General features: G+C 39.3%; 1 protein-coding gene across 4 annotated transcripts in view; it reads right to left on the reverse strand.

The window, feature by feature from the left end:
* Positions 1-21,907, reverse strand: part of PALM2AKAP2 (PALM2 and AKAP2 fusion) — a 325,590-nt gene that overhangs the window by 158,884 nt on the left and 144,799 nt on the right. For 3 of the 4 annotated variants that reach the window (XM_042450170.1, XM_042450169.1, XM_042450168.1), the window contains exons 6-7: positions 15,532-15,633; positions 8,471-9,151 (exon numbers count right to left, since the gene is read on the reverse strand). In XM_042450170.1, coding sequence (XP_042306104.1) covers positions 8,471-9,151; positions 15,532-15,633 — 783 coding nt within the window. The remainder of the gene's footprint in view (positions 1-8,470; positions 9,152-15,531; positions 15,634-21,907) is intronic. The other variant, XM_042450171.1, reaches the window with a different exon arrangement.

The following is a 21,907-nucleotide window of genomic DNA, read 5'->3' on the forward strand; positions in this document are numbered from 1 at the left end:
TTACATTTCTTTCTTTCCTTTAATCAGAAAAAGGATGTAATAATGTAGCAAGAAAAATGAGAGACATAGAGAGAAAGAGAGTGAGGGAGACTTCATGAAAGCAAAGGTAAATTTGTAGAAACTTTGAAAATATAAAATATAAAAAATGTACAGGTTGTTTTTCTCCTAGGAAAACATGTTGAAAAGATTTTTTTCCTCTTGTATTTTAAAATTTCTTTACAAAAAGTTAAGGCGAAATATCAACTGTGCCAAACTTTCACAAATGTAATCCTTTCTGCCTATAGTTCTTGCTTAAAGTATTTTTTTTCCTGTGCTGGAATTAAAGATAATCATGGTACAGGTTAAGCAGATATATAAACCTAAGCTCTTGAAGGCTGTATCTCCAAGAAGCTCTAGGGACTGAAACTGCCACAGGATTCACCTTACAATTCCCAGATTTCTTTTTTAAAAAATAATTATTATTGAAGTTGGATAATAAAACTGGCACAAAATGTGTAATCTAGATGATTACTGGCCATTAACTCACATTATGAAACCACTTTCTGTGTCTTTGATTGATGGGTCTCTTTGTTTTCTACCTGTACTTTCCATCACTTTAGTTTCTGGAGGTAAAGCAGAGTGAGTGAAAAAATAAAAATAGTTTGAAATGTAGCGATTTCCTAACAGTATGTACTGTACTAATCTTGTTGCTCCTGTTCACATGTGGTTTGCGCCATCCATTTTCATGTGGAGAACTCAAACCGTAATCTGACATTGAAATCAATGGGCCATCCTCTAACAATCTGGAACATATTATTTTAATTTTGCTCCAAAAAATTAAATAAGATAAAATCAAAACAAGTCTTCTCTCTACTGCACAAGCTTATAAGACCTTGTGTTCATTTTGGGATGATGTTTTGGGTAAGTTTTCCAAAAATGTCACTTGCAGAAAATGGTATTTGCACATAATAATACATTTTGCACAAAAACCATTGTATTTTTTAAAAATCTCTTTTTGTGCAAAACATTGCCTTTTTCAAAAACTGCAATGATTTTGCACAAAATTGTATGTCAAAGAAGCACTGGTGCTTTTGCTCCATCACAAAGGCAAAAAGGTCTCGTGGCAATTCACAATATTTTTGGTGGGATATCTAAACAGGTCATCTTTTCTTATCATGGCATTTGGAAATACGATTTATATCTCTACAATACCAGAATCATTTCAAGGTTGGGATGATAGGCTCCATATTCACTTATTTAAATGCAGCTCCATATTCACTTATTTAAATGCACTTTACATTTTTAATGGAATTTTGGACTGCAGATTTAGGTTGGAACCTAACTGAATACTGATAACTCTATCCTATGCTCTGCCCTGTGACGCGACTATTGATGGATCCAATATGTTTAGTCCGGTAGGGAGAGAGTTGAGGTGTGCCAACAAATCTTTCCTGGAGCATTGCAGATTGGTGCACAACCCAACAGAACAGTGGTTCCCAACCTGTGGGTCGGGACCCCTTTGGGAGTCAAATGACTCTTTCATGGGGGTTGCCTAAGACCATTGGAAAACACCTATTTAATTACAGTTATGCAGTAGCAACGAAAATAATTTGATGGGTTTGGGTCACCACAACATGAGGAACTGTATAAAGGGTCGCAGCATTAGGAAGGTTGGGAACCACTGCAATAGAACATTTGTGTAAGAATATCTCAGGTACCTCCTCATGTAAACTAATAAAAAGCCCATCCACTTTGTGAAGTGCTCATTCATAAAAGTATAAAGCTTCTATAAGAGTCTGGCCCATAGCAGGGATAGGATGCAGACAATGTTAGTTGAGATGTAGATGAAATCATGACTAACTTTGGACCAGACCAGACCAGCGCTAAAAGCTGTATATTTGTATTTGTTTCAATTTTGGAAATTTGACATGTGTCACAGTTTTGTGGGGAAAAGTCAGAGATAACTATCATCATCATCATCATCCATTGATTTTAATTTATTCCATTGATTTCAATGAGGTTTAAGTTTGATTAAATTAGTCTGAATTCAGCCCTTTAGAAAAATATCAAACTGACGGGCTCAAATTCTTTTGGAAGAAATTGGGACAGCAGGGATAAATCTCTATATATCTTGAGAACCGCCTGTTGGGTTCAGTCAAATGTAAATATGCTTAACTTCAGTTGAATCGTTTCTGCTTTTTCCAGAAAATTATTGTGCTTAAAAAAGAACTAGTCTTTTGACAAATATGAAAGACTTCATTTTAGACAATATTATAAAAATAGGAGTTTATCTGGTTTAACCTTGGCATTGGCAAATCTATGTTGCTGGACCATTAAGGACATTATTAAAATATAAACATAAATCAGTGAAAATCAGTTTTCTGTTGTATCCGATAAAATATCTAATTCTTGTGCTCTGTTTCTAACCTCTAAGGATTAAACTTTGTGATGCCCTCACTTCTTTCATTAACTTTGTATGGATCACAGTTTAATGCTGAATGAATGAAATTGCTGTAAGCCATCAGTCTTATTTTATTAACCTGGAAACAAATACCTAAACAATAGTAATACACAGGCTAGTATGATAGTGAGAGCTGTAGCTGCACATCACATTCTGCTTCCCCTTCACTGAATATTAAATGGAAAGCTGGAAATGCTGCCCAGGATGCATAATATCAATAAATCCTTTGGTTCTGTTGTTAGGTTATATAAAGGATATTTTAACTTAGGAGGATGTTGAATTGATTCTGATAATAATAACAGTAGCAATACCTGAAATTACAAGATGGTGGAAAACATGAGTTTCCTAATAAAATGGACCTTATATGGATATGGAAAATATGGAGTGTGTTACACTAAAAGAGGATGGGCATCATAAGGACCTCCAAATGTCATGGGAGAGCAGCCCCCAGCATTCTTTACCACAGGCTATGCAGGCTAGGACTGCTGGGATGTGCAATCTAACAACATCTGGAGATTGGATAATTCCTATCATGCATTAAAACAAACAAACAAACAAACAACCCACAGAAGGGAACTATTGACAAGTGAAGAGGAGCCATTATCAATGAGTGTAACAAATGCAGGGGGCAGTAGGATATCTTTGGCTGCAATCCTCCATGCTCTTATCTGGCAGTAAGACCCTTTGAACTTAGACTTATGTCTGAATAGACAACTATAGGATTACACTGGTAATCTCTTTGTGCCACTATAAATCCATTTTTAACTGTTCACTGATTTCTGAATATGTGATATTTCCAAGCATTCATTTGAAAGCCATATACTCTATTAATAGAAACGAGTGAGAGACTCCATTCCACAACAGTGTGGTCTACCTTTTCAGGGCTGTGATCCCAAGCATGTTATGCTAAAGTAATTTTAACTGAACACAAATGCAACATACTACTAAGTAAATGTGTTTAAAAGCAAACTGTGGTATAATCTTGCAATCTTGTAAATCACACTGTGTTTGTTTTAGTATTCCTTACATGAAACGTTACTGTGCAGTGACATCTTCCATAATGGCACAGAAAGAAAAGAGTTCAGAGCACAATTTTTTGTTCTACATAATGTTTAAAGCTAACTGTTGATACAGTAAAAGCACCATCCAAGAGAGAACAGGTACACTGCTGTCAGTTTACAAGACGACTTGACTTGTGTTTATTGTCTTTCCAAAGACTTATTAAATTTCTCCTTGGCTGAAGTTATTTTAATGCCACAGGAGACATGGTTTCTAATTTGAATGTAACGCAGACTGCTATCAGTCAGGAATTTCTCTTCAAGAAGAGCAAGAGGGGCACACATCCTAGGTGGAGTCACCGTAGTCGAGATATGGATCAGTTATTTTTCATCAACCTCATAGTGGATTCACCCATCCATTAGCTGCACTTTCCAAAATCCATTCATCTGTTGAATGTTCATGTGAAGTACCTTGAGGAAGATCACCTATCACCTGTAATAACCACTGCCCAATCTTGATTTTACACGAGCAAAGGCTTGTTAGAACACACCCATAAGGGCTTCAAATGAAAATGAAGATGGAAAAAGTAAAACTCTACAGGTATAAAATTTGTCACACATTAATTGATCAAAAATTATCATAATGGGCATCAACGTCACCCATGGAGAACATGGCAGTCAGCTCTAGGCTCTTATAGTCAGTTTTTTGCCCATCTTTTGAAATTTTACTGTGGGGAGAAGTGAACACTAAAACAGAATATATTTGATGTTATTTGAATATGGGGTTTCCTATAACCCTCAGTCATCCTGCACTACAGTGCTCCCCTCAAGACTCAGGTTTAGTTGCAAAATTCACAGAAAGGTTGGCCTACAATGCAGGCATTAGGAATGGAAACACTAAGGGGCTGTACAAACAGCTCCAAACGGCAGTCTCCAGCTGCCCCTTCATCAGCCAGATTGGGGCTGTGGCAACCGCACTCTGCAGCTCCAATCCAGCCTTTCCAGGGTGTCATAGCCACAGCACCGAGGCTATATGGCGCTCCTTCAGTGCTGCGTCATGCGGACGCAGCTCCGGAGGAGTGCCATGATGTCATGTGCCCTATGGAGCAGTGCACGGCATCACAGTGCCCTGAGAGGTGGAGTAGGGGTGTGCGTCATATGGACGCGATGCCTCAACTCCGCCCCCAGGCCGGCCATAATGGCTGGTCTGAAGAGCCCCTAAGTTCCCACATGTACTGCAGATATAATCCAGTTTGATACCACTTAACTGCCCTGGCTCAGTGCTAGGGAATCCTGGGAATTGTAGTTTATTGTGGCACCTTAGCACTCTGACAGAGAAAGCTAAATGTCTTCCAAAACTATAGTTCCCAGAATTCTCTAGCACTGAGCCAGGGCAGTTAAAGGAGTCTCAAACTGGATTATTTCTGCAGTTTTGGACCTATTTGAAAAATATTCAAAAATAATTTAAAAATGTGTTTCTTCAGTGTTGGGAAACTCAGATCTGGGAAAACCTGTACTGATGAGAATCTTCGCAATTTGGGACTTATTCTGCACAAAATTCACACTGCATTTTTTGGTGAATTTTGCCCCTAAGGGGCGGTCTGCAGCCACCTCCATCTGTGTTGGATTGGGGCTGTGGCAACTGCACACTGTGACCCCAATCTGGCCATTCCAGGGCAAAAAAGGGAGCTACAAAAAGTGGCTCCTTTTTGTGCCCTGGAAAGGGCACAATAGCCATGGCACCATGGCTTTAAGGCACTCCTTTGGTGCTGTGTCATGTGGATGCAGTGCCAGAGGAGCATTGTTATGCCACATGCCATGTGGAGTGGTGCATGGCATCACATCGTATGGATGCCACCCCTGACTCCACCTCAGGCCAGTCTTAATGGCCGGTCTGCACAGCCCCTAAGTCCCCAATTATACAATTTTCTGCACAAGAAACAGCATTTTCTGCTTGGGAATAATGTTTAGAAAAGGTTGCTTTCTGCACAAAAATATCACATGTGAATTTTGCACGGAATAAGTACCAAACTGAAAATAGTCTGACATTCCTGCAGCAGAAAGAAGACTGCTAAAATTACTTGTTGTTTTCTTCAAGCATGAAATTAGCACACACTTATATCCATAGAAGGTATTCTATAACCTTACTACCTGCTCCACTGAAAAAGTCCTCTTATTTCAGCTACTTAGCCTATATCGCTTTTAAAATGACCAATGAATAGGTAGGAGAAAAAGAAGTCCTAATAAATCTATTGGCTTTTGAGTAGGGTACCGTTTCCTTCCAGCTAATATAACATACTGTACAAGTAGGATGTCCCATACCATTTTCAGCAAAACCATGATGGAGTGAAACAGAAGGAACCTACTGTCATTGTTAGCTGCTTGGCCTCAGTCAGGAGAAAGTGAGATGTCTTTCATTGGGGAGACTGGAATTTATTGGGGTTAGAAAACACCCCACAATTTAAAGAGTGTATATTTCATTTTATTTTAATTTATCTGGTTTTTAATTCCTTCCCTTATTTTATTGCTATTCCCTCTTCTGGCCCTATGTAGTTGAATGGGGCACACTAGATTTTGCAAACACAGACTTTGGGACATTTTTAAAACCCACAACACACCAGAATCCTCTTTAGGCCAAGGAAATACTTCAAAATTTAAATGATGTGTTTAGCCTGATGAAAGAGAGTTGGAGCTTAAAACGTCCCTAGGGTTTAGTGCAGGTACTCTCTAGATGTTGTTTGTCCACAGTATCTATCATCCCTGACCATCAGTCATGCTAGCCTTGGCTGATGGAACTGGAGTCCAAAACCATCTGCAAAGCCATGGCTTTCCATCACTCAGGGTTAAAAGAAATTTCACAATCAAATAATGGTCAAATCTTCCATATAATGTTCCCATTTCTCCACAGTGAACAAAGGATAGAGACACAGCATGTGAGCCAAAGACCTGCTCTTGTTCTCTCTTGAGGGCCAATCTTGGGGAAATATAGTGTCTGAATATGCCAAATGAGAAAAAGCAGGCAATGTGCTTACCCTTGATTTTGTTCCTTTGTGTGATTCACAGAACATTTCTTTTTGATGAAATAGAGAAAACTAGTGTTTTGCCAAAGTTTTACAAATAAACAAGTAATATTTGGGAAGAAATATGAGTCACTTTAGATAAATGAAGTCCCAGTTATCTGGATTTCCTATCATGATTTGTTTTAGAAGCAGGGTCTGGAAAGTTGCTCAGACCGATGCAAGAAGCCAATGTCTCAACTTGACCTATTCTTTTGGGAAGGTGGGTTTCTCTTTTCTACTTGAAGAACTGCTCTATGAATGCTTAAAGACTGTATACTTCAAACCAACAGATCTTGCTTCTCAGGAAGCCATGGACATCTTTGTTTGGCTCTCCAATTCATAGAATCAAAAGTGACACCCACCACTTTTATATGAAACTTATTTGATAACTTGAGCATTGGATTCTTCTCCCCTGGAGAAAAAAAATGTACACTTTTCTGACAGTTTCTGTCTCTAGGAACAGTTTCAGATTCTATGATCGTTATTGTGGGTACATATTCTAAGTAAACAACAAAAGAATACTTCACATTCCATGGTTGCAGCAAGCAGGCACATATGTAGGGCACTGTTACTTAAAGGCAAGTCATTAAAATCAGTGCCTACATTTAAGTTGTGGCACCCGCTGGATCCCATTTTCATGACATGTTTATTTCAGTTTGAATGTAGGGAACAGATGCACAATACTGTAAGCTGGAAGATTTAGACAAGGCCAAAAACAAATTAAAATAATAATAAAAAACAAAACAAAAACAAAAGTGAACCACCACTGTAGGTGAAAATCAAACCAAAAAACACTTTTTAGTTGAACATGACTGTTATTTTCTGTGTCACAAAATAAACACCAAGGCTGTCATCCAAGACAAAGCTGCATGCATACCAGTCCCACTGAAGCTAACAGTATTGCCCACACTGAAATCTGTCCAAATAGGAGATATTTAGCAAATGCTACTGCTAAGAAACATCAGTGCTTCTCAATGAAGCTTGTGTGAAGCTTCCCATTGGAGGCTCTAGGAAAATGAAAGGAGGTTGCATAGCAGCAGCACTTGTTGGGATGAGTTTAGAAAAATCCCTATTGGGCTTCAGTTCCTAGAATCTCACAACTGGCATGACCAGGGATCATGCTAGCTAGGGATGTCTGGGAGCTGTAGCCCTAAAAGAAACTTTTCGAAGCCCTGGTTGAGCCTACTCTTTGTGACCCCCCATCTCCCTCTCCCTCTGTTCCTTGTGCTCTTTCTTCTCAACCTTAGTAGATTTCCTAGAACTTTTCTGAGAGCAAACCTTATTGAACAGCTTCCAGAGTTCAGAAAAAAAAACAAGTTGTAAAATCCATGGTGGAAGGAAGGGCCTGAATTTTGTGATATCAAAACAACATGATGACCAACTGCCCTTGCCCCAGTAAAAAATAAAACCTATTTATTATTATTATTTTTAAAAAAAGAACATTAAAATGCAGTTTAAGGCTCACATGGACGTGACACTTAAAAGAGTCCTGCAAAATCCTTGGAGGCTGATCACACTTGCTTGATATAGAAAAACAATTCTTCATATACATTTATATGTTTCATAAATATATGCAATACATAAATATGCATATATCAACACACATCCATTTATGCATATTCATATATTATATATAGATAGAGATAGATCTGTTTCAAACATGAAAGTGTTTCTGTGTATGTGTGTTTACTTTCATTTTTCTCTCTCACCCTTAAAAAACAAACCTAAAACAGTGCATTTGGTGAGAAATCATACTTTCCAGGATTCATCTCCCTTGAAGAACTAGAAAAAACAGAGCAACCCAACTGCAAGGCAATGGAGGCAGTCACTTCCAGTTCACAGTATTGCAGTTAGAAAAAAATACAGTGAGGTCTAAGGGAGTGATGGAGCACGAGCTGCTCGGAAGAAGAGGAAGAAAGGAAGAGGTGGTCACATGACAATACAGCACTGACAGCGCTTTTTCTTTTCTGTACCTGGGATTTTTTCCATTGGGAGACTTTCCTCTTTCCCCTCTGGTGAGGAGGGCTCTGTTGTGTCCGACAAGGGTCTCCCAGAAACCAGCTCAGCAGCATTCCCATCCATGGTGGACACATCAGTCACCGTCTTCTCCCGTAATGACTTTTCATCATCTTCATCAATGAGGACCAGTTCGGCCTTGATTGTCTCATCGTAGCCCAGCACCTTTTTTGTCTCATCTTCATCGTCAATATTTTGGTAACCCATAAATATCATTGTTACTGGGTGGTCGGTGCTGGCTTCGGGAACTTCATCCCCAGAGAGTTTTGCTTGGTGTCGAGGATTCCCGGAATGCCTTTTGCTAGGTTTGCGCACCATCTCTAGTTTTGCTTCCTTGAAAAGAATCTGTTCCTTTGTGTGGCTGAGGGTCCCATCTGCTATTGATACAGTCCCTCCTTTAATGCCTGATTGTCCGGCCTTCTGAATAAGTTCATCTACATCCTTTGAGCTTAACTTATGCACTCCATTTTCTACCACTGTGCCTCCAGAGTGCATCTCATAGACTACTTTGGTACCATCATCATAGACTTTGATTCCTCTTTGATGGGCAGCCTCTAGGCCAATGGGGGATGTAGAGAGAATCTTGGTCTCTCCTGTCTGTTTGTCTTTCTCCACATTAATTTCCATGCTGTATAAAGCTTGAATGGAAAGAAGAGAGGAAGTGCATGTTACAACAACAAAAAGCATGTGAATGGTTAATTGCCAAACAGACAAGCAGACAACTGTTCCCCCAAAGAAGCTGTTCCCTACAGTGCCAAGCAGTCTAGGTTAGAAATGTGGTGGATACTACAAAGAGAAGCAGTTGTTATTCTAGATCAGTCAATGCAACTGGTGCTAGTCATACTTTCAGAACGGATAACTTCCTCACATTATCTGTGTTAGGTGTAACAAACAAAGAAATCTACAACCTTGTCTCCATCGGGAATGTTAAGGCCTATGTCCATGCCCATTATGCAAGCTTTGGCTGCAGTGCTGACAATCAGCTGGTTCACACCAGCTCACCCAAACAGGTTATTAAAATTTGTCAGGTTTGAAGAACCACCTATGTGTGGGCAGAAAATTGCTGTGTCTCCCCCTGACTAGAACATGCTTTGATTCATTCCCAGCAGCTCCCTCCGGCAACAGCAGCCACAGCAAGCCAAAGCTTTCCCATCTAGCCTTGGCTCTGTCACAGCAGCCACCAGGAATAGCTAAGGAAGAGGAGAAAAGGAGTCAGTTTCTGCTTTGCAGGCAGTCTCCTTGGGGGAAGAAAATTCAGGCAAGAAAGAAGAAAGGAGGAAGAGCAACAGAGAATGACAGTGAGAGTGAGAGGAAAAGTCATCTGGAGAGCACCAGGCCCCGATCCCCCCAGTCCCCTCTGTGGCAGGCAAGCACACATCCACATACATTTTTCCAATGATGAATCATATAACAATTAAAAACTTTTGGTTAACATGTACACATTTGGGCAGAAAATAGATAGAACCGGTTGTTAATTCTTTTGAACTGCATAAAGCACTGAGGGTCATGTGGGAATGTCCAGTGACACAGAGAATATCTTCAGCAGTTTCAGAGGTGCCTTCAGGTGTTTGTCACTGCCACAGAAAAGTCCTTTGTAGCCCAGAGCCTTCCAGATAGGTTGCATTACAACTCTTATCTACCTCTACCCAACACACTCAATGGTCATGTATGGTAGGCCATTGGGATTTGTTGTACAACATTTCTGGAGGGCACTGGGATTTGGAAGGTGCCATTTCACATCCACATCAGGATGAGCTCCTCTATAGCATCCAAAGATGGAGATTTATAGCTTATAGCATCACTGTTAACAAGGATCAAGGAGTGTGGATATATTTTAACCCATATACCAATGTATAGATAAAAGCAGGGTGTATGTTATGTGATTTTGCAAGTGTGCAGAGAAACTGCAGGATGCGGTACAGTTTGCCAGGAATTTCATCTTTAATTAACAAAGCAATGTATAGCTACAGAAGAAATAGGGATGGTGTCAATGTGTTCTGGCACAATCTCAGAAGCCAAAACAACTTCACAAAAAGAATTCTAATAGTCAGGTGTTAACTTCAGTGCCCTATATAGGATCTTATTCTATCACCAACTGAAACAGATCTATGCAAATGAAGGAAGTAATGTAAACCTTCTTGGGCTACTCAGTTTGAGCTAACATATATAGTATACATTATACACAACCCTGCTTTTAGAATGTTGAAGTATAAATGGCTCCAATGGCTCCTAATGCCTAAAGCAGAAGGTGGCTTGAGGAGTCATTTGGTCTAACAAAGAAGAATAGCTTCTAATAGAATTATAAGTTATGTTTAGTTGTGTTTAGGCCAAACAAAACTACTACAAATTGTATGTCTTTCATGCAAGTTTGCCTGGTAAACATATAAAAATCCTTCTCAAGAAAAAAAGTAGACTGTTTCATTTCTGTCATGGAGAAAAAGAAAGGTTGGGAACCACTGCCTTACACAAATGGCTAAATCCCCTGGTACCAATGGGGATATTTTAATCTAAGCATTCTAGTGATGTGGAGCAGGGCACAGCTTAGATTCTTTTGCAGGGGGAAGAGGTAAATCTCTCAGTGCCCTGTATTTCACCGCATCTTTTAAAGAAAAACCTGTGCATAGTTACATTCTATCTTAAGTGAATTCTATTTTAACTGGCTATTGTCAGCCAAAGCTCACTGAATTTGGCTTACTTGTGTACACAGAATCAGACTGTAAACTACATTCTAAAAGCAAATAAGTTAATAAATTGGTATAAGAAAGAAAGAATAGAAAGAAGCATTTGTCACAGGCATGCTCATATGTTTGAAAGAGTAGTGATTTGCAGTGGACTAGGTTGCCTGTGATCTAGTTTGTAAAAGAAAACATCTTGCCTTTTCAATGGATTTAACTAACATGTCAAGGAAGGATAATGACTACTTGTGCATTCACAACCAGTTGTGGGTGATTTTACTGTGCTGTTTCATGAGAATTTCAATCCAGATGGACACAATGAATGCATTCAAAATACCTTGACCCAACACAAAACTCTCAGAGCTTGGAAAGGTACTTTATAAAAGAAGTAATTAGTTGCAGTTAAAGCCCCTCCAGTAGTTAGTTACTATTTTCAACTTTCTGAAAATGTGTTACTTTTGGAGAACTAAATAAATGGTTGCTTTCTAAAAGTCACTTTTAGTTACTTAGGGGCTGAATAGACAGGCCAAAATAAAGCTGCTTCGGGTCACTTTGGAAGTATGCTGTTTAAATGATGCATGCATCCTAAGAGGCCAGACGTCCCGCCAAAGCCACGCTCCAGTCCTAAGGATTGGAACACAGCTTTGGTGCAGCTTCTGGCCTCTTAAGATGCATGTGTCATTTAAATAGCATACCTCCAAAATGACCCGAAGCAGCTTTATTTTGGCCTGTCTGTTTGGACCCCTGGTTGTTTAACATACTATAAGTCACAGGTCTGTGGTATAAAACACCTTTCCCCTCTCATTCACACTGCCACCATCTCCATACCCACAACATTATAAGAGGCAGATACACAAGGCACAACACAAGCCAGCACTTGAACCATGGGATGTTCTCGTCCACCACTCAGTGAAGTCACACCATGCAACTTTAAAAGTAAACAAAAAGATGCAATTGCACCACAAAGGAGCAAAGTTATTCTCCATTAACTTACAATAGTAATGTAATGAAGTTATGCATTTGTTATTCCAAGCATTCTGCTGTGCTCATTGGTATGATAAAGGATTTGTTGTTATGTGTCTTCACATTTACTCGGACATAGGGTGAACTTACCATAGGGCTTCTTGGCAAAACCTATCGAGAGAGTTTGTCATTGCTCTTCCATGTGGCTCAGAGCGGGGGACTTGCCCAGCATCAACCAGTGGGTTTCCATGGCTAAGCAGGGATTTAAACCATGAGCTCCTAGAGTACTAGCACAACACTCAAACTGCTGCACCATGCTGGCTACTGAAGATATATTAAGCAACATGGTTTTAATTGGTTTATTTGGTCTAGCAGGGGCTACCTAATCTATGTTGGTGTTGGCTAATTTCTGTATTCTCAGTGGCATATTATTGGCTCTGTAAAAAAAGACAGCATCACCAGGAAGGAAAGATGTTTGAACAGTTATGTCTTTACAGATTCTGATATATACTGCTCTGATCTGCACATGCTGGAATAATGTATTGTTCAGGATGTGGCTATTCCACCAGAATTTGCACTTTCAAATTTGCACATTCAACTCAAGCACTCAGTTTGGGAACAGTTCTCAGCTCGACAATATATATTTTAAAATGTGCATTTTGAGATAAAACATATTTGGAGTGCTTTTAGATAAAATAGGTTCAGAAGTTTGCATTTTAAGAGAAAACATATTTAGGAATGCATACTCAAACATGGGTTGTAACATCAATATTATTTCTTTTGAACTGCAGATGAATGCCAAATAAAATGGATTTATGAGTGAACACTTGAGAAATTGACATGGGTTGGAAATACAAAGACGCTCCCATTCCTATCTAGCAGTAAGGTGTTTACAGATACAGAGGAGAGGCAGCAAAAAGGTGGATTTCCTGAAAGAGTCCTGTGTGTGATGTAGAAACCCTGCAGTGAGGATAAAAAATTCATATGAAGGCATCCAATTTCTCTTCCTTAAAAATGAAACTGTGAACAGTTTTGATAATATATGTGGCAGAGGCACTGAAAGAAGCAAGGTAAAACCACTTATGGGACTAGATCCAACTGTTGCAGGCCAACAGTTAGCAACTGCTGTTCTACAATTTGCACAGTGTGTTCCATAATACAACAAACAGTTTCTGGATTAGACCAGATGATCCACACTCTCTTTTGAAGCCATTATCATGAAGCTATCCAGATGACCTTGGGAAACTTACAAGTGAGGACATGAGGACAGCAAATGTTCTCTCTTGTTTGTCCTCAACAGAGCTTGGAAAGAGTTTTGGGAGAGGGGCTACAATTCCCAAAATCAGCCAGGATATATGACAACTATCCTTGTTGGTCAAGAGATTCTGGGTACAATTCCCTCTGGAGAGCAATGTTGAATCTGACCCATCAGTTGTGTGAGTCCATTAAACTACATCATGTACCATACCACCAGGTCAACATCACACTGTGTGAGCCACCCTCTGTATCACAAACTGAGCACTCATTTTGTATATTTCACATGTAATGTTGCAGTCGTACATCCATTTACATTCCAGGACTAAGTCACTTTAGTGAGAGTCACTTTCTAATATACCTTCTTTGTATTCTTAAGACTGCAGCCTAAGTATCATAAAAATCATTCATGTCAAAATTTTTACTCACGCTTAAGATAAATGTTTTCAGACCAAAATATATATTTTAAAAAATAACTTTCTACTGTAATAAGGTTTTTGTCACCCACTGCCCAAAATTCAGCTTCTTTGACTATATACTGCCCCCAGTCTTTTTTCACAGTTTTCTTCATATTTATCATTGCATTTTCTGTAAAATTATGTTCTCAACCAGTTGTGTGGAGGAAGAGTTGTAAGCAGGAATTGTGAGGTCCCTTATTAACCCACTGTTTATATTACATTTTAGATAGACGTAGCCATGTTATTAAGACCCCAACCCTTTTGTCTATGTTTTTTCCTTATGTGGAGACAGAACAAAGATCTCTCCACTAACTTGAATAAACTCTAACAGAGACATACTCTTTTTCGTACATATAAAACTACAGTCATGACTTCTGATTCACAGGGGATATGTTCTGGCCCCCCCCCCCCCCCGGAATCGGAAAAAGTGCAAATATTGGAACCCCATTGTTTTTAATGGCCGCACGCTTCTGCACACATGGCATTTTGTGCCTCCTGGCTTCCCATCCATAGAAATTCAAAACTACAAAGGGGAAGTCAGTGAATTCAAAGGAATAACTGTACATGAAATTCTGGAATTCATATTCAAAACAAATAAATGAAATGCAATAATTTGTATTCAGTTGAAAGAAAGAAAAAAAAGAAACCGAGAACTACCCAATCTATTAATTTTTCACAATATTTTTAAAGACAGATTAAGTTATACTGTATAGTTTTGGGGGTATTGCTGCACACAGTGGTATCGTCCCAGTCCTCAGCCAATGAGATTGTGGGCTCGTAGGCATAAAAACAATAATCCATTTAGTGTTGATGAGACTTGGGTTCTTTTGGATTCTACCCCTCGAAAGAGTTGGACATCTTTGTGTTCTGTCTGTTTCACAATTGTTTTTTCAAACACTTGAAACATCTATTATGTCTGAAAACAAAGACATTTAGATTCAATTTTTTTGCTTCAAATCTACATTTGGGTCTTTGTATGAAGACTTGACAGAGAGTCATTTTCATTTTCAGGTGTTTCTAAGAGAAAGCTATATTTAATGTTGCTGCTATTTTTGGCATGCCTGTCACTGAGTTTCATTGAGATCTATGACATGTAGGCTGCAGTTCTACAAACACTAACTTTGTATCAAGCGCCATTAAATGCAATGGAACTTTGAAGTAAAAGAAGTACAGGATGAAGTTTTTAGACCTTTCTTTGTGCCCATGACTTCTGATTTCAGTGATACCTTATCATGCCTTAATCTTTTTTCTTGCACTCACAGACATTTACTATTTCTACAGTCAGGCTGATGTTAAAGTTTGCATAATAAGCTTACCACAAATGGTCCTCCTGCAAATATTATTGAGCAGGCAGAAAAAAATGGCTTAGTGTTCCTGTTTGGTGGTTTATATGCATGTCTGAAATGTCTTTTCTCTCACATTAACTCATTGAAGCTTTAACCATTCAATAAATAAATAAAGACAGATGAATAGATAGAAGATAAATAAATAGACAGAACATAGAGAAACATCTCTTTAGGTTGCCTGCTAGTGATGTCAAGTAATTACGTTGCTTCCTTCAACTTAAAATGCAGCTGGGTGTTAGTCCCAAGAAATCTAATGATGTTTTAAAAAGTTAAGGTATGGTCTATGGGCTGAAAGAATAAATGGTGCTCTGCTGAGACTTACCAGTTACCCTGCTTGTCCTATCTTTCCCAGGAATTGACTCTGCGGCTCGTGAATAGAGGGATGTGAGTTCGGGGATCTGGGAGTATATGTAATTTACTGCATCTGGTTGTTAGAGAACAGGAAATAGAATTAGATATAGCCTTATGGACCCCAGAGGCTTCACTGCTTAGACAGCAAAGTTCCTAACTTCTCATCCTGAACAATAGCCATCAGAAGCTTTATCCTACATAATTGGATCAAAACAAGCAAAAAGCAGAGTCATTGTGCTTTGACTGCCATTCAGTAGCTGAGCGGTGTGTGTGTGTGTGTGTGGTGGGACAGAAAGGCCAGATGACTAAAATATTTTTAGTTGTGTGCACACAAAAAACATGTCACGAGGTTCTAGATTTTATCAGGTCAGTGACCTCTGAAAATAAAAATACAACACAAACCAATCTTGCATAACATGAAGAATGAATAATGTACAACATATCTCTAGCATGAATAATAGTTTTCATTGCTAAGGTGTGAGTTCCTTCCAGTGTAGTAAAAATTATAGGTTTTTTATTCATAAGCTTTGTGCATGTGTTAATTTTCTTCTACTGTATAGCTACATGTGTTACTAAGGAGATTACTACATGTGGCTTTTAAAATGCAATTAGACCCAGAAAAAAGCAGCTTTGGTGACACCCATCACACAGTGTCACTTCTGATCTGTTGCTACTGCATTTCCCCAAGCATCATTAAGGGTTCACTTTCATTGATGGGGAAACCCAGCAAGGAGCTTTTCCCTAACTCTTTTTTCTTTTCTTCTTCTTTTTTCTTTTCTTTTTTTAAAAAAACCTTAAAGCACAGTAGCAGAGGTCTGGAACTGCACAGAAAAGTGAATATAAAAATAAATAAAAATACAATTTAAAAAATGGAACATATGTTAAGTAGGGCATAAGGCAGGAAGATGTGGTTAAGGTGGAATCAGGATGAAAACATGATGGTGGCAGTCATACAGCTGCAGAGACATGTGGTGAATCCAAACATTTGCATTGACAAGTGCAACTGCGGTGAGAATGGGGCTCATGTGGTAAAGACCTAAGTAATACTTGCATTCTGATATAGCTAGTTATATCTTCATGGGGCTTTAGTGCAGTAACATTGATTTCTTCTTCTTTTACCAAATGGGTTTTATGTAGCCTACAAATGTAAGAAAGCAGTTCTTAAACATTTTAACACAGAGAATCTTCTTGAATGGAGAAAGTCTGGCCCCAATTATCCATTCCCAGGTAGCTTCCTAACTACACTAGTGAATGTCTGCATTTGTATACTTGCCTTTGAAGACAGTTTAGAAATAACAGTGGAGAATATAGGGCTAGTTTGCTAAACTCACTGAGTAAAAAGAACACAATTATGTCAGTGTCTAAATAACTTTCAGTTAGCTACAGACATAAATCTTTATTACTGCATTTTAGCATGCAAGAACAAATATTTTCAAAAGTTTTCTCTCTGTCAAAGGAGATTCTGTGAGGTTTTGTGCATCTTTCTTTCTTTCTTTTTTGCATTGGGGACTTCTAAGTGAGAATTTTGTTTGTCTTTTGTGCAAAACCCTTGGTTTTTCATGCAGAAAGAATTGTTTTGTGCACAAAAAGTGTACTTAAGCAAAATCCTCTGGTTGTGCACAAAATGGTTTATAATGGAAAATCAGGAATCAGTTATAGCTAGCTGATGATTCTGAGAGTTGTGCTCTAAATGAGTGACTTTTTTAAAACCACTATTTAGTTTTCTACACTGGAGTGGCAACTGTGTAGTACCAGGGAAGTTAAAACATCAAAACAACAACAACAACCGAACACTGAAAAGAGAATAAAGTCAGTTGTCAAGTGAATCTCTTTGTAGAACCACAGAAAAGATTATAGCTGAAATCTTGCATTGGGAGATTTACTTCAGGCACACAGGTATGCCTGTATCTATGCCCCCCAGCTTTTAAATGATGCAGCCCATTGTAACACAGTCATTTCCATGCTGTTGGAGACCTAGGGGATCAGTGGAGACGTATTAAGGTATTTCCCTGTATCTAAAAATACTGCAACAGGTATTTGCACAGGGACCTGTGGAGTTCTTTGGACAGTCCCAGCAGATGATATCCTTTGACTTCATTCAGCTTCAAGAAAGTATATGCATCTCTGCCAGTCCCCCTACAACATGGAGATAACCATGAAAGGAGGAGGCTGCAAAATGTAAAAGGTGACCAAAATTTTGATTTTGGTCACCAAGTAAAGAATTTCAAAATTCCCAAAAAGTGGATTATGATAGCGCAAACTGGATTTATACTACCATAATTCACAAACAGGATGCCAGTCCATGTCCCTGCTCACCCACTGCCCTATTTCTGTTGGTGTGTGAGCCCAAAGAAATGTCTCTGTAGTTGATCTAAATGACTAAACAGATTCACGCAGAAGCAGCCAGTGCTTTAGGTATCCTGAACCCTGAGGTTTATGTCTTTCTAGATTACACCAGCATGTTTAATTGTGCTCAGAAACAGAAAGACAACTAATATAGTTGTTACTTGTTATCAGCTTTGGCTGATATGCCAACTGTGCCCCTTCCTATAACTGGAGGGTTTAGATGGTAGTGCATGCAGTGCTAACCTCAAGGCAGGACTTCAGCAATGTGCTCTACATTGGGCTACCTTTGTACCAAGCTGGGAAACTACAACTCGTCCAGAATATGGCAGCCAGATTGATAACGGGTACATCCACGAATGATTACATCACGCCAATCTTAAAAGCGCTCCACTGGCTGCCAATTATGTTCAGGGCAAGATACACAGTGTTGGTTATTACCTTAAAAGCCCTACATGGTTTTGTTCCAGGTTACCTACAGGGTTGCCTTCACCCATTCAATCTGCCCTGTGCACTCAGGCCCTCTGGAAAATGGACCTTTTTTGTATTGGGGACTGGCAACAGTTTCCCAGAGGATTTTTTCATCTGCTTCCCCCAGACTGTGGAATGACCTGCTGGAGGAGATATGACAGCTGAAAATACTGACTACTTTTAAAACACTACTAAAGACATATCTCTTCTGGCAGGCCAACTCAGTCAATTTTAAATCATTACTTTTAAATTGGTATATTATATGAGCATATTTAATGGTTTTACAGTATTGTATTTTAACTGTTGGTTTTATGTGTTATTTTTAATTGTGTTTTGTATTTTAACATGTTGTACCTTGAGCCTTATTATTATTATTATTATTACATACAGATTGCACTGGCAAGTGGAGCTCCTCGGTTGGCCTTCTCTGGTGATATGGCTTGTGCACTTTGTGGCAGTCAAGGTAAGGATTAACCAGGTGGGCAGCAACAGTAGATGCTAGGAGTTGACCCCTGCTCTTGCATGACTAATTCCAGGGTTCCAGAATTGTTTTGAGGCAGCTTGGGTGCCATGCCACCATCATTGCACCAAGGCATTGCACTGGTGGGACCTTAGGTTTTCTAAATGGCTCCAGAATGAGGGCAGGATATTGGGCCTGCCAACAGTTCTCTCAGCACTGATGCTGGCCATTTTCTCCCTGGGAGTGGTGTCCAAATCCAGGTTTATAAACAACCCATCTCTCCAAGGGAGGCTCTCTTAATCATGTAGCCTACCCTTCCTTGTGCTCAGCTGACTAGTCATCCTTTCAGGCATGAATGATAAAGGCATCAGGCTTCAGGGCGAACTTGGTCATGTGTAACATCAAGTCTTTCCAGGTGCTGCCAGTATGCCTATTAGAAGTTTTAAAACTTCATTTTCAATGGTGCTTTCTGTTCTGACAAGGCTACGCCAATGGCAGCTCAACATCCTGTTTAGCCTTTGAACATTTTAGCACATTTCTGGTAGAGTGCCTGTGACCAAAAATGAGCAACTATGTGATTAACTACTTTTGGAATAATTTCTTATTCACAGGGATTAAAGGAACTCCTGCAGGCCATACCATGTGGGTAGCTTTCATGAGTTGGGTGTTCCCTTAGCCCATGAAAAACAAGAGGGGGAAGAACCCTTTAATACCCTTATGGATGGATTGGACATTACCACAGGGGATGTACCACCTCCTACAGGACAACTAACAGATGCTCCAGACTTTAGGGGAGGAGATGAGAGCAGGCACAGAGTCAGCATGGTGTAGTGGTTTGAACATTGGCGTATGACTCTGGCGACTGGGGTTTGAATCCCTGCTTCACCACAGAAACCTACTGAGTGACCTTGGGCAAGTCACACTCTCTCAGCCTCAGAGGGAGGCAAAGCCAAACCTCCATTGGACAAATCTTGCCAAGAAAACCTGTGACAGGTTTGCCTCAGGTTTGCCATATGCTAGATATGTCTGGAAGGCACACAACAACAGCAATAACTTATTGATATAATATAATAATTATTGTTATGGGAAAAGAACATAGTTGGGTGTGCCAGGCTAGGCCTAAGGGAAAACTTGGTAAATCATGGGCAACTATGAGGAATGGCTTAATCATGGAATATTAGATGTATTGAGATTTGGTATCCAAAAGCATTCACTTAACTCTTTTTATGCAATGATTTCTTCTGTTTATGAAATGTAAAAAAATTGTAGCCTAAACATTAGTAAACTGAAGATCATTCCTTCTTGAAAACAAAGATGTTATCAGTACATGGGTAACTGTGGCCAGCTAAAAGCTATACAGCATTCCCAAAAATGTTCTAGAAATCAGACGTCCCATGACACCCACTGAGTCTACATAGGAAAAGACAAGAATAACTCACCAGAAATGAATAGCATATCATCATTTAAATAGGTGAGCTTATGATTGCATCATGGCTTCAAAATAAGACATTACAAGTAAAAAATATTATTGACTAATTGATTGATTGAATTTCTATTCTGCCATTCTCCCAGAATGGGATCCTTATTTTTTGCATCAAACTATTAGAAGATGGGTAATGAGGAAATAACCATGATATGGATTTTCAAAACTAGTTCAGTAGTATAATATGTAATATTTCATCATTACTCTGAAAGTGTTGTTGTGATGGTTGGGAGCCATTTGAAATTTTTTAAAATATAAAAAGTAAGTGATGTGCTAACCCTTTTAGTAAAGAACAGTAATGTTAACAACTTAAAACAAATAAATAGGTGTCGCAAATTACAGTAACAAAATTAATAGCCCCAATCTGGGCCCTATTAAAAATGTTTTTGATGTGCACACTTCAAATTAATTTTGTTTTGCTTTGAAATGTTGAAACTGTGGAATTTTACTGAATGTTTAGGATTCAATGCCTGAAACAAATACGTTTATGGCACGGGGCTTGGAGAATGGGAACGGAGCGGAAAGGAATGGGAAGGGAACGGAACAGGGGGAAAACGCATATTATCGCATGGGAGAACGCCACCAATGCCACCAGGGGTCCCCAGTCCATTCCTCATCCATCTCACAGCAGCCGATTTTGAAGAACTGTCCAGAATCATCTGCAGAACATTCTGCTGAGGAATGGATGGGGAATGGATTGGGGACTCCTGGCAGCATCTGCGGCATTCTCCCATGTGATAATATGCATCCCCCCCATTCCCATTCCCTTCCCGTTCCACTCCATTCCTGTTCTCCAAGCTCTGTGCAATAAACTTAAATAACAATAGGTTTGAGTGTTCGACTAGGACTGTGGAGGCCATGGTTTGAATCCCAGCTCATCCATGGAAACCCACTGGGTGACCATGGGCAAGTCACATTCTCTCAACGTCAGGGGAAGACAATGGCAACCTCCCTCTGCGGAAACCTGCCAAAAAATCCCCACAATAAACTCGCCTTACAGTTGCCATATGACAGAAATGACTTAAAGGCACTGAACAACAACACACACTTATAAAGAATGAAGAAATCTAGGACTGATTGCTTTATTCATTAAACCAAGTGTTAAACCGGAATTGTAGCAATATTACATTAACAGATAAACATTCTGGTAAAAATGTCGAGATGTCTCTCACCACAAGTCTCTTACAGTGATTTTCAATTGATGTATGGTGCCTTTAATTTTATTTGAAGAAGACAATCACAGAACACACTGTTCAGTAATGAACAGTACAGTAAACTGGCCAGACTTTGATTAATGGGCTTCTGGTGTTCCAGTTCTTATCTCCTGGAGCTGTACTTTCCTTCTGACAATTAATCTTAGTTGGCTGTGAGCAAGAAAGCCTAAAGCTTGGGTGCAAATCAGGCAGCCAAGAGTTATTGGACTACTAGTTGTAGCCAGTACAGCCAATGGTGAGGAATACTGGGAGTTGCAGTCCAACAACCTCTGAAGATCTGCATGATTCCCACCCCTGTCATACTGTATTATATCAATACAACAAACAGAAGTTTACTAACAGAGAAAGTGAACCAGGTGAATTATAAATGGAGAAC

This window comes from Sceloporus undulatus, chromosome 2 (genome assembly GCF_019175285.1).
Source record: "Sceloporus undulatus isolate JIND9_A2432 ecotype Alabama chromosome 2, SceUnd_v1.1, whole genome shotgun sequence".
In the NCBI taxonomy this organism is placed as follows: Eukaryota; Metazoa; Chordata; class Lepidosauria; order Squamata; family Phrynosomatidae; genus Sceloporus; species Sceloporus undulatus.